The 13,436-nt window shown below is 40.0% G+C and overlaps 2 protein-coding genes and 1 non-coding gene across 3 annotated transcripts; 1 reads left to right on the top strand and 2 right to left on the bottom strand.

Moving 5' to 3' along the window:
* Positions 1 to 246: 246 nt before the first annotated feature.
* LOC108836150 (CASP-like protein ARALYDRAFT_485429) lies at positions 247 to 9,690 on the bottom strand. The gene is given in 3 exon segments (XM_018609354.2): positions 247 to 544; positions 639 to 772; positions 9,522 to 9,690. Coding segments are annotated over 3 exon segments (501 nt in total). The 3' UTR covers positions 247 to 346.
* Positions 7,040 to 7,146, top strand: LOC130508933 (small nucleolar RNA R71). Its single transcript, XR_008943117.1, has one exon. It is a non-coding gene; the product is annotated as a small nucleolar RNA R71 (small nucleolar RNA).
* A 398-nt stretch (positions 9,691 to 10,088) lies between the features above and the next one.
* LOC108820564 (oxygen-evolving enhancer protein 1-2, chloroplastic) lies at positions 10,089 to 11,538 on the bottom strand. The gene is made up of 3 exons (XM_018593527.2): positions 11,212 to 11,538; positions 10,722 to 11,015; positions 10,089 to 10,636 (listed from the first exon to the last, which is right to left on the bottom strand). Exons 1-3 carry the CDS (start codon positions 11,455 to 11,457, stop codon positions 10,175 to 10,177), a joined length of 1,002 nt encoding a protein of 333 aa, XP_018449029.1. The 5' UTR covers positions 11,458 to 11,538; the 3' UTR covers positions 10,089 to 10,174.
* Positions 11,539 to 13,436: the final 1,898 nt, after the last annotated feature.

Genomic DNA, 13,436 nt, shown 5'->3' on the forward strand with positions numbered 1-13,436 from the left:
CGTGTTCTATAAGTATTCTATAATCTCAAATCGGATATACTATTGGGCTTATTGAGTTTGAAGGGAAATATCGGCTCACTACCACATAAGCGATCGAGGACAAAAGTGTAAATCTTAAAGCGAAGTGCATCAATTTATTTGAAACTGTGTTTTGTATAAAGTATAAACTGGTAAAATTTATTTCACATTAATACTATAAAGGGGACATGTTCAAGAGTAAAAAAGTTAAGTGTACATTCATTTCCTATGATTATTATGATTCTCATATATAAAGTAAGCATGTCAATACAAAGGCCATCACAAAGACGCTTGGAGAGCAAGACGTTCTTTTGAGATTTGATAAGCTTCACATAACATATAATAAACTCCAAAGATTGAAAAGAGCTGAAGCAAGTAGCAGAAGCCAACACAAGAAGACCAATGTAGCTGTGGCTCGGTATTGGCTACAGAAGTTATCGCCGCAAATCTGTGCACCTGTAGACAAAAGCAGTTCGGTAGCACTGGCTACACCACAAGCCCCACCCAGAGAAAGAAAAGATAGTACCTGTTTAGTTACAATATATAGAGATATGATGATTACAATAAGAAGATTGCGCAGTGTTTTTGGGAAGATTAAGAAACTCATATGAATTACATACGACATCACCGGCGAGAACTATGGATAGAACGCTAGGTTTATGAGGAAGCTGTTCCAGTAAGAGAGAGTATGCATCGGCCAGTGCGAGTAAGATGCTCCATGGAGTTACAAAAGCCATCAGAGTCATCAAAAAGCTTAAGAGCACAGATAAGAGCAACGTCAATGCAGACTATAACAGATAACCAGAATAGTCTAAACTAGTTTCATAACATCCTTCACCAAAGCAAGTTCAGCCACTAACCAAACAACAACAAAAAGATGGAACCATTGAACCAAACCGTATCCCCAGTGTGACTTTTGATCAATTTAAGACCAAACCACAAACAGAGACTATACCCTATCCTCAAATGCTTGATAGAGCTTCAGAAATCAAAAACTTGGTGAATATCTGTTGGGTTCCTTCTAGATGGAGGAAACCCATTGGGTTTGGTTGGTGATAACCAAACTTAGAAGTTGAGCCATAGGTATTAGTCCATGAGATTAGTATTGGGCCTTGGAGGTTATTAGGGTTAATGAGACACCATATAAAGTCTCTTAACCTAATTGTGCTATACACAGCAGACATAACACAAGAAAAGAAAGAAGAGTACTCAAGAAGATTCTTAAGACAAAAGAGAGAAAAGGAGAGAAGAAGGCAGATTTCGTCTGGGTTTGTCAAGGCAGATTTGGAGGGTCAAACGGATCCTGATCGGGCTGATATTTTGTGGGAAGCTTCTGCAGTCAGTGGGTTAAAGGTTCACCGAAGGGATTTGGATTCTAACGGTTGGATCTTCTGTTGTCTGGGTTTTGGTGAAGCTGGTCGTCACAGTTCTTCAGCAGTACTGTCTTGAGTGTTTGGTAAATCCGACGGTGAGATCTTCTCTGATTGAGCTGAGATTTGGCAGAGGTGTTGTGGACTTGTTCATCTTGGATTTGTACGGTGGGATTAGTCTCTGGTTTCCGGAATCCTTGTGAGCTTAGGTCGTCTTGTTGCTGCCGGTTTTGAAGCTTTGTGTTACTCTCTTGTTGTTGTTGATCTTGTGTTGGAGATAGCTCTTTGTAGCTAGAGTCTCTGTTCTGTTCAGGTTGTTGAACAGGGAGGACGTGGTTGTACTCACATACATTTATATAGTGGATTTTTGAGTGGTGATAACATGACTTTTCGGGTCCCTATCAAATGCAGTAGTATATGAGATGTCGAACCAATCCTATGTGATTTCAATGCACTGAGAATACAAATCTATGCTTAATCTAAGTGCAAACAGGTTTTGAATGATGTTGCTAACTAGAACTATGCTAAAATGCAATAAAGAAACAAGCTTTCAATCAATCTAGGACGATAGGACTCATGGGGCTAGGCATTTGACTTTAAGTGATTAAGATCCAATCTAAGGATGGCAAATTTTCAATCAATAACTTCCTTAAGTCTAGAACACTGAAATAAGCAAGCTCTATGGTCAAGAAGAATGCTCATTTGCTTTAATCAACTAGACATCAAAGGTCTTTGAGCCTAAAAGATCTAAGCAATCATTAGGGATGAGTCTATTAACTATCTAAACTCCCTTAACACAATGGTCTTTGTGTAAGGTAAGTTTAGAGCAAGCTCTACTTGGTTCAGACATTTCATCAAACACCTTGTGGGTGGGAAATGTCTAGAGCTCTAGAATAAAGAGGCCAACTTTAATCTAGCATTAAGAGAAGTAGACAAGCAAGGAAACAAAAAATCTAACACTAAACACCCTAGATCTTCACTTAATCACCCTAATCACCCTAGCCCATGAATCCAAAAGGTAACTACTCACTAATAGACATGAATAACCCAAAACCCATGGATGATTGAAGGTTAATCATGCTTAGTGGTCAAGATTGATCAATAAACACAAGAGATAGAGATGAAAAGAAGCTAAAGATTGAATCTTTCACCAAAATAGCAATGTGTTTAGAGAGAAAACAAGATATCCCTCAAAATTAGGTCTAAAGGGTATTTATAGAAGTCTAAAACCGAACTGGGTCAACCCAACAAACCTGTGTCAACCCAATAAAAAAAACAGTATTTTTCGCCCGTAGCGACCTGGCATCCCGCTACAGTGGTCGCTACGTACGCTTGGGAACCCTCCTAGCGACATGCTCTGGTCGCTACGGCTCTGGTCGCTACAGGGTTGATATGCCTCCAGTAGATTGATCATAACTCCTTCAATACAGATCCAAATGACTTGAAACCACCTCCATTAGAAAGCTAACTCAATTTACTTTGTCTTCCCAAAATTTGAGCTTCAAAAGATATATTTAAGGCCTTCATCCATGTTCATGTTTTACCCTTTTGACTGAAAACCCCTCAAATGTCTTCAAAGTCACCAATAAGCATCTCCAATATCTGATTGAGACAAATGTAATGCAATGCAACCTAAATGCACTCTAAATGCATGCAAAGGAACAATATAAGGACTAGAATGAAGCTTAAAAACATGTAAATACACAAGATATCAATTCCCCCACACTAGTCCTTTACTTGTCCACAAGTAAACTTTCAAAAAACTAATGTTGAGAGGTTTGAAGGTGGGAGCACATAAGCAAAAGAAACACTTAGAGCACTCAACTTGACATCCTAAAGAAACATAGCAAATAGCATGAGCAAACTCTCTTATTATACTCTAGCTTCTCTAGGCCTATCAATACTCTTATACCTTTACACAAGATGCAATACTCATCAACCAACAAGTCTTCTTAACCAGCCCTCACATTGATTCACACACACACACACAAGGTGAATTCTCACAAATGGGCACATGATCTCAATCATTTGGCTATGTGATCAAATGGTCTAATATGGATGAAAAGGAGGGTTCAATGCATCATTTTAAGGTGGTAATCACTCAAGAATCAAGGAGCTTGATCATTATGCAAAATTTATCTAAGACTAGGAGCAATTCAAGCATACATGGATTCATCCTCATCATTCTACCCAATCCTAAGTAATTACAAATTCTACACCCTTTTCATTCATCCCATACCCCAAAATAACAAACACTCACATCACTCACCCAATGAACAACTCTTATGATTTAATCACTAAGGACCTCTTATTCACTTTTCTAAGCTCTAAAATCTTTTTATTTTCCCTTCCCCGCTATCTTTTTGAATCTTTTTTTTTTCTTTTTTTTTTTTTTCTTTTTTTTTTGTTCTTTTTTTTTCTTTTTTAATATAGGGGGAGGTCTCAAACAATGCAAACAAGAGCTTTCTTTTCTTTCTATTCTAGGTCCTTAGGGCTTTTCTTTGTCATAACACTCTATTGCTCATCTTTCTCACACTCCAAACCGAAGACATTAAACCTTTAAGAAACATACACCCACTCACCATCCTAGAAGCTAGCTCAAATGATGACTCTATGCTAGCAAGAGATGAGAACAAATCCATGTCGCTCCCAATACTCTCAAGATTTTGCACATGACAAACTATCAAAAGAGGCCTCACTCATGCAAATCAGTGTAGGCTTCAAAGAATGGTAAGGGTTTTAGGGTAAGGGAGTGCCATTTGGGTTAACAAAGAGTGGTTCAATGGAAAAGATAACCCAAATGTGTATGAGATCCATGATCAAGTATGCAAATGCCCATATGCAAGAGAGATTAAGATCATTTAACTCAAGATTCAGGTTGGAGCTGGTTTCGAGAACAATGCCAATATCAAGCAAGCAAACATGTTTCAAGAAGAGTTTTCAAGGCACGAAGCATGCAAGGCTTTCAAGAGATGCTTAAGCTACTTGATATGTTTAGCTAGGGTGTCAAATTCAGTGCAAACAAGTGCTCTTTACAAGACATTATCAACAGCTGCTCCATATGCAAGTGAATGCAACATATATGATCTAGACTCAATCCTAAGAATGCGAGTGATACAACTACATGATTCTATATGTACTTTTCAAAAAAATTATTTTTTATGGTTTTTCTATGCATTTTGAATGTACAATGCAATGCATGAGACGCATAATCAACAAAGCAAACATGATCAAATACTTGGTACCTCCCCCACACTTAAATCACACAGTCTCTGTGTGAGTAAGAGAGAAGGAGATACCGAAAATATGATAAAGGGAATGGTATGTACAAAGAAGGGTTGGAGTGATACCTCAAGTGGAGAGTGAAGTGTGGTAATGGGTGTCTAGAGCTTGAGCTTTGAGCTGGCCTGAAACTTCTGCCACACTTATTGAAAACATAAAGAAATGAAATAGCAAATTTATATACAAGGATAACCATGGGAATTCCTCCCAAGTGAGCTTGTTTTGAGTCACTAGCTTGACTACCTTTTCTCTTGTACTAGTGAGAAGGAGGATCCTTCCCTCCTTCAAGAGTGATGGTGAGGACCTGAGAGAGTAGCTCTTGGAGCTTGATGGGATCATTTTGAAGCTGAGGAGTGAAGATGGCTCTTGCACTTGAGAATGGCTTGAACCTTCCCTTGCACTTGATTTTGTACTCAATGGCTCCATCCTTGAGTTTCATTGGGTGGAGAGTGAGGGTGTGAGGAGTCTTCTCAAGAGGTGGAGGGTGAGATTCCTTCACAATCTTCTTCTTGCCATGGGAGGCCTTTGTGGCTTCACTCACATACTCCTTTTGAGCACTGTCCAAGTGCTCATCACATTTCTCCTTAGGGGACTCTTCACCAAGAACCTCTTTCTCAATACCACTCAGCTCAGCCTTTGTCTTCTCAATGGAGGATGCTCCACAAGTTATTGTGCCACAATACTCAGGTTTCAACTTAGGTGATTGAAGAGGGTAGGAGACAGCTTTGTTCACATTTAGGAGTGTGACTTTGTTGTTGGCAAAGTCTATGCAAGCTCCCACTGTTGTGAGGAATGGAGTGCCAAGGATCATTGGGACTATCTTCCTAGTTTCCATCTTCAAAACAGTGAGGTCTATAGGGATGGTGCATGCTCCAAGCTTCAAAGGGAAATCCTTGATGATACCAATTGGGGTTGTAGAAGAGGAATCCCCAAATTGGAGCTGAGATGTGTCTTGTAGCATGTGCTCAATCCCTAGACTCTTCATCACCTCAAGTGAGATCACATTCACACTTGCACCAGAATCCACTAGAGCATCATCAAAGTTAAGCTTTCCAAGGGAGCAAGGCAAAGTGAACATCCCTTGGTGTCCTAGTTTAGGGAGGGACTTGGGTGGGATTGGTGGATCAAGCTTGAGTGTAGAGATGTCCAGGAGCTTTGTTACATCAGCTTGGTGGTCTAGAATGTCTTTGATGAGCATCATCTGGACATGAGCAGTTTGCATGTTGTGAATCTCTGGAAGCCTTACTCCAATATCACTCAAGTCTTTTCTGAATTTGGAGACCACCTTCTTTTGAGCTTTGGTGAGGAATCTCTCTGGAAAAGGGAGCTTGTCATAGGGGGATAGCTCAACCTCAGTGTCTTCCAGCTTCACCACATTCAGCCTCTGATCAGATCTTCTCCCAACTAGTTTCTCAGCCTTGTGCTCTCTGCTCTGCTCAACCTTTCCTGCAACTATCCTGTCAGCTTCTTGCACAATCTTGGACTCAGCTGTTGCAACAACCACATGCTCAACCTGTTCAATTTCAGTTCCAAACACCAATCTTTCAATCTCATCTACCTCTCTCTCGTAGTTGGCGACCCGAGAAGTGTCACTAGAGAGGAGAACATTGCAATGTTCTCTTGGGTTTGCCTCTGCTTTTCCTGGTAGAGTTCCCATAGGCTGCTTGGAGGATGAAGGCAAAGAAGCAACCTGGCTCTCTAAAGCTTTGACGTGAGAGGCAAGTTGCATGTACTTGTTGTTGAGGTCAGAATAAGTTCCATCAATCTTGGCATGAACAGCCTTGAACTCATCTCCAATGTCCTTAGCAAATTTCCCTTGAGTTTCTAGGATTTGTTTGAACATAGATTCCGTGGTTGAACTTGGAACTTGAGCTTGAGAAGAGCTTCCTCTAGCTTGAGTAGGCTGGTTGCTTTGATAACCACCTTGTTGGTTGTTGTAGAGGGGCTTTTGCTGGTAGTTGTTTTGGTATTGAAAGTTGGGCTCTTTCCTATACCAAGTTCCATTGTTGTTGATAAAGCACACCTCTTCATGTCCTTCCAAGCCATCAATCTTCTTGATCTCAACAACCTGCTTTTGTTGCTGTTCCCCAACTGATTTCATCTGATCCAGCTTAGCTTTGTTGGCAAGAAGTAGGTCCAGCTTCTCTTCCAAAGACTTGAGCTCTTTCTTGGTCTGCTGATCATCACTTCTGTTGACTCTATCATGATCCTCACTGTATACTGAGTCACTCTTGGCCATGTTCTCTATCAGCTCCTCTGCATCCACCTCGTTTCTGCCTAAGAAGAATCCATTGCTGGCTGTATCAAGTCTGTTTCTGCACTGTGGTATAGCTCCCCTGTAGAAGGTACTCAACAAGCTCTCTTTGGAGAAGCCATGGTGTGGGCAATGAGCTTGGTAGCCTTTGAACCTCTCCCATGCTTCACTGAAACTTTCTAAGTTCCTCTGCTGAAACCCAGAGATCTCATTCCTGATCTTAGCTGTCCTGGAGATGGAGAAGAACTTGTCTAGAAAGGCTTCCTTGCACTCATCCCAAGTAGTGATAGAGTCACTTGGGAGAGACTTCTCCCATTGTCTTGCCTTGTCTCCCAGAGAGAAAGGGAAGAGCCTGAGCTTCAAAGCATCTTCTGACACTCCATTGGTCTTGGACAAACCACAGTAGCTATCAAACTTGTCCAAGTGGTCAAAAGGATCTTCAGTAGCAAGACCATGATACTTGTTGTTCTCAATGATGTTGAGCAGTCCTGACTTGATCTCAAAGTTGTTGTTCTCCACAGCAGGCGCTCTTATTCCCAACCTATGACCATTGATGTGAGGTTGATCATAGGCCCCAATGGCTCTAGCTTGGCGCTGTGGGTGTTGTGGTCGAAGGTTGGCAGCTCCTTGACCATTTCCCTCTTGGGCAGCTCCCAAAGGGATCTCTCCATCTTGATTCTGGTTCTGATGGTGAGCCATATCAAAACCCAATCTGTTGAAATGAGCCTGTTGCTCCTCTTCTCTCCTTCTTCTTGTATTCTCTCTTTCCAAAGCCCGGATGTCTGGTACTAGAGGAGTGAGGTTTGTAGTCCCTCTACTTCTCAAGTTCATACACCTGAAATGAAAAAGAAAGAGGAAAAAGCAGAGCCAATATCACAATAACAATAAAAATGACTTAGTCTCAAGCAAATGACTAAATCCCAATGTCAAAATCACAATAGAACTTGGCAACGGCGCCAATTTGATAACATGACTTTTCGGGTCCCTATCAAATGCAGTAGTATATGAGATGTCGAACCAATCCTATGTGATTTCAATGCACTGAGAATACAAATCTATGCTTAATCTAAGTGCAAACAGGTTTTGAATGATGATGCTAACTAGAACTATGCTAAAATGCAATAAAGAAACAAGCTTTCAATCAATCTAGGACGATAGGACTCATGGGGTTAGGCATTTGACTTTAAGTGATTAAGATCCAATCTAAGGATGGCAAACTTTCAATCAATAACTTCCTTAAGTCTAGAACACTGAAATAAGCAAGCTCTATGGTCAAGAAGAATGCTCATTTGCTTTAATCAACTAGACATCAAAGGTCTTTGAGCCTAAAAGATCTAAGCAATCATTAGGGATGAGTCTATTAACTATCTAAACTCCCTTAACACAATGGTCTTTGTGTAAGGTAAGTTTAGAGCAAGCTCTACTTGGTTCAGACATTTCATCAAACACCTTGTGGGTGGGAAATGTCTAGAGCTCTAGAATAAAGAGGCCAACTTTAATCTAGCATTAAGAGAAGTAGACAAGCAAGGAAACAAAAAATCTAACACTAAACACCTTAGATCTTCACTTAATCACTCTAATCACCCTAGCCCATGAATCTAAAAGGTAACTACTCACTAATAGACATGAATAACCCAAAACCCATGGATGATTGAAGGTTAATCATGCTTAGTGGTCAAGATTGATCAATAAACACAAGAGATAGAGATGAAAAGAAGCTAAAGATTGAATCTTTCACCAAAATAGCAATGTGTTTAGAGAGAAAACAAGATATCCCTCAAAATTAGGTCTAAAAGATATTTATAGAAGTCTAAAAATGAACTGGGTCAACCCAACAAATCTGGGTCAACCCAATAAAAAAAACAGTATTTTTCGCCCGTAGCGACCTGGCATCCCGCTACAGTGGTCGCTACGTACGCTTGGGAACCCTCCTAGCGACATGCTCTGGTCGCTACGGCTCTGGTCGCTACAGGGTTGATATGCCTCCAGTAGATTGATCATAACTCCTTCAATACAGATCCAAATGACTTGAAACCACCTCCATTAGAAAGCTAACTCAATTTACTTTGTCTTCCCAAAATTTGAGCTTCAAAAGATATCTTTAAGGCCTTCATCCATGTTCATCTTTTACCCTTTTGACTGAAAACCCCTCAAATGTCTTCAAAGTCACCAATAAGCATCTCCAATATCTGATTGAGACAAATGTAATGCAATGCAACCTAAATGCACTCTAAATGCATGCAAATGAACAATATAAGGACTAGAATGAAGCTTAAAAACATGTAAATACACAAGATATCAACTGGAATACGGTCCCGTGGTTTTTCCTTCTCACATCGAGGAGGTTTTCCACGTAAAAAGTGCTTGTCTCATTTAGTTTCTGCTTATACTATATTCTGCTATCGTCGAAGTATTTTCCTCACAGGTTCACATAAGGTCAGGGGAAACACGACCGTTAAGTTCCGCTGCGCCGTGTGCCTTATTTCCCCAACAATATCAAGAAACCCTTGTAAAAATACAACTGATAATTTTTTTTATCGAAACTGGTAAGTTGAGTCGCTAGACAAAATCAAACAAGAATTTGGGAAGGTTTTTCCAGAAGGTAGTGAAGTCATAGGAATCGTAATGCAAGCACATGTAGATGAGCAAAGTGGAAGATAAGAAGATCTGGCCAGAACGGAGAGCGAAACTGATGCCCGTACCGAACGATCCCGGCATATTCTCCATTTCCAAGTACTTTCTTATTTATACAAAGATTTACACCATATGGCTCTATTTGCTAGTCCAACCATATTAATCAAATACAACACCTTAGTCAACACTTTGAATTAATTATAAGAAGAAAATAAATAAGATATTAATCATACTCATCTATAATACTGAAACATACCATTACACACCCAACTCGATTGCACCTAATCTTATTTTTCTAATAAATAAAGGAAAATAACTCGAGCATATTTTCAAGTTCTCACAGGCTATATCAGGTCCTATTTTCCTCATAAATCGTTGTCTTCTAACCAATACGTAACTGCATCTTCTTTGTCTCATTCGAATCCATGTGGTTCCATTTCTTACGGTCTATTGAACTTGCCCGTAAGCTTGTAATTAACTAGAGAATTGATTAGCTGAAAACCTAATCTATTAAATTATTCGCTGATACATTATATTTATTTATCGAGCATTTTTATTGATATATATAGAAGATGTTTTAATACAACTTGTGACAAACAGATTCGGATTAGAACAATCACTCAAGCTGACCATACCAAACCCCTTGGATCTTAACATCCTTTGGTACCTTAGCACCCAAGTCAGTATCAGACGGCTGAAGACTCTCGAACACTCCGATCACTTCTCCTGTCTCTGGTTTACTCTTTGTGATCTTCAAAGTGATCTCTCCGACCGAAGCAGCCGTGTTCTTGACGTTTTCCTTGGACAGCTCTTCCTCGTCACCTCTGCCTCCCGCAGGCAAAGCCACTGCATTATCGTATCCAGTGGATCCACCACGTCCCTTAGGGTCCAAGAAAGACGAGCCACGGTACGAAGGAACTAAGAATTTGCCACTGAAGTTTTCGGGTTTGCCTGAAGCCTCGAGCTGTTTCACCGTGAAGAGGAACGGCACGCGTTCTCCTCCCGGAAGCTGGACTGTGACTGCTGCATAATCGATCCCATCTTCTTCCTTGAACTTCACGCTTCCATCTGAACTAACCTGTTAAACGAACAATACCAAGTTAACTTTCCTGTTTCTTGCGGAAGAAGCAACACCTAGAAAAAGTAAGTGACTGAAGATGAACCTCAAAGGGTCCTTCGATCTCGTCGAGAGTGTAAGTGAGACGGGTCATGAGCTTGGTGTTTTGGAAATCCGGCGGGGCGTTCTTGCTGACGCTATCTGCCTTGACGGTGAAGGAAGTAGGCTCGAAGCAAAACTTCTTGCCTGTGTACTTACCAGGTTTGAATAAGAATGTTTCAGAGCCACCGTCGATTGTGGGACACTGGTTCGCAGTACCAGTCCCCTTAACCTCCATGTAAGTCTTGCTCTGTATCTCGTCGTACGTTAACCTCTTTGGTGCTCCCTCCGCACTCGCCCCCTTCATTTATCCAATTATATTAGAAACCCTAGGCTTATTAGTTTCCTCAGAACATGTAACTAAACCTACAGCTATTGCAATTATGAAATATCGACACTAATCGGTAATAAACTGGTTTGTCTATGTTGCACTAGCTTTAAACTAATAAATGAACACAAAGGCATATATATTTTTGTTAAGTTTATGTGAATATTACCGAGACAACGAGGGCAGAGGTGGCGAGAGCGAAACCAGCAATTTTGGCTGCATCAGAGCACTTTCCGATGAAGTCTTTGAAGTCAGAGTGGATGGAGCAAGTGAGTCTAGCAGGTGAAGATTCTAGGCCAAAGGACTTGCCCACGGTTTGGTTAGATCGGAGATGAACAACGTTGCGAGAAGGAGAAGAAGTGGCGATCTTCGCCGGCTGAAGAAAAGTTGCGGTGGCTTGGAGAGAAGTTGCCATTACAACAAGTCTCAGATGTATGTGTGTTATCTGAGTGATGCTGATATGCGAAGCTGAGAAGTAATATTTGGAGAGTTTATTTTTCTTTTGGCAAAGATAAGGTTGGATAAGTTTTAAAAACTTATTGGATCGTCTCAGGAGTATATGGTTGTTTGATCACCACGTGTCGAAATTGATATGGAGGTATAGATACTGCCGTATCTGAAATGGATAGGGAGGTTGATGTATAAAAATATAGGAAAAATTGTTTTTTATGCTAAATATAGTAATTATGTCCTATTATGCTAAACTCCTATAGTTTATGATGTTTCATTAGATTAAAATTTTTAAAATGGCAATAATGTCTTTATATTTTTAATTTTTAATTCGTAATTAAAATTAATAAATCAAAAATTTAATTTTAACCTGCTCCCATCGAACTTGTTTTTGTTGAAACAATAAAATATTCCTTGATTTACATATCCTCCAAATTGGCAAATCTTGATGATGACATAGTCCTGATGAAGTTGAAACCCGGATACATTATTCGACTTTTTCCTCAAGGCTTGTAATGTTTGCTTGAACGGACTCAGTGCTCTAACGTGGGCCTGAGAGAATCGTTATTGTGCACTTGAACTGCATGCTTTTAGGAAATAAAAAAAAGTCCATTGGGTAAGAAAAGTACAATAGTATAGTGCTAAACGGTAATATATAGAAACAGGGCCATCCCTTCCTTAAGGCCACAAATTAAAAGTGAATTCTAGAGGCCACAATTTTAATGCTTCGTTAAACATAGTGAGGATTAGGCCTGGGCGTTTATAACTGGGCCCGAAAACCGAACCTCTAACGGAACCGAGAACTCGGTGTCGGATCGGTAACGGGAGTGGTGAAAAAAACCCATTGGGCTTTGTAATGACAAATGTTCGGAGGTCGGATCGGACCGGTTAAAAACCATTATCCGAAGTGAAAACCGGACATAACCGACTTTAATGAAAGCACATGTACATATGCGTCTCCTCGTTTACGATTTACCTTTTCCTCAGTTACATCTCGACTGTTCCCTTTCTCTTCGGCGGTGGAACCCTAGTTCCCACAAAAAGTACCTCGATTCAACCACGTATTCACTGCAAATGGCTACTATAAATCATCAGTGTTCTCTCCATTTGACTGCATCATTTCTTTCCAGTAATCGATCACAGGTTTCTTCTTCGTCCTTCTTCTTCTTCTTTCGTCTTCTTATTGGTCTGAAACTCTGATTATATGTATATTATTGTTCTTGCTTAAATATTTTAATCTAAGACTAGATTAATCTTTTAGATAAAAACGTTTCCAAGATTTGTAGAAGCTTACTGTTTATTTCATTCGATATCTATGTGTAGTCTTTTTCATATTGATTTGAAATTGATATTTTTTTCATATTTCTGATCTTGTTTATTTCATTCGATATATTTTTCATACTGATTTGAAATCGAAAATGGTTTTGACTTATCATCTCTTGTCTTGATTTTTTTTTCAGATGGACTCGACATCATCTATTGATCGCGAAACCAGTAACAAAGAAGCTGACTTTCAAACTCCAGATAGCAACAAAAGCAAAAGGAAACAATGTGAAGGAAGTTCTCAACCATCCAAAGTGACTTCTCAACCATCCAAAGTCAAGCGGCTCCTTCCAACAAGATCAGAAGTATGGGATCATTATACAAGAACTAAGGAGGACAGAGACAGGTGCATATGCAACTATTGCCAGAAGGAATACTCGTGTCTCACCACATCAGGGACCACAAACCTGAAGAAGCATCTTGAAATCTAAAAAAACCATCAAGCGTGGTTAGCTAGCAAAAAAGATAAACAAAAAGGTATTGATGAAGATGGGAAGGTCAAGATGTGTACGCTTTCTGAAGGTGTGTTTAGAGAAGCAACAAATGAGATGATTCTGTTGGGACAATTGCCTTTAGCGTTTGTTGACAGTGTGGCATGGAAGCATTTCTGTAAAAAGGTAT

This window comes from Raphanus sativus, chromosome 2 (genome assembly GCF_000801105.2).
Source record: "Raphanus sativus cultivar WK10039 chromosome 2, ASM80110v3, whole genome shotgun sequence".
Classification (NCBI taxonomy): Eukaryota; Viridiplantae; Streptophyta; class Magnoliopsida; order Brassicales; family Brassicaceae; genus Raphanus; species Raphanus sativus.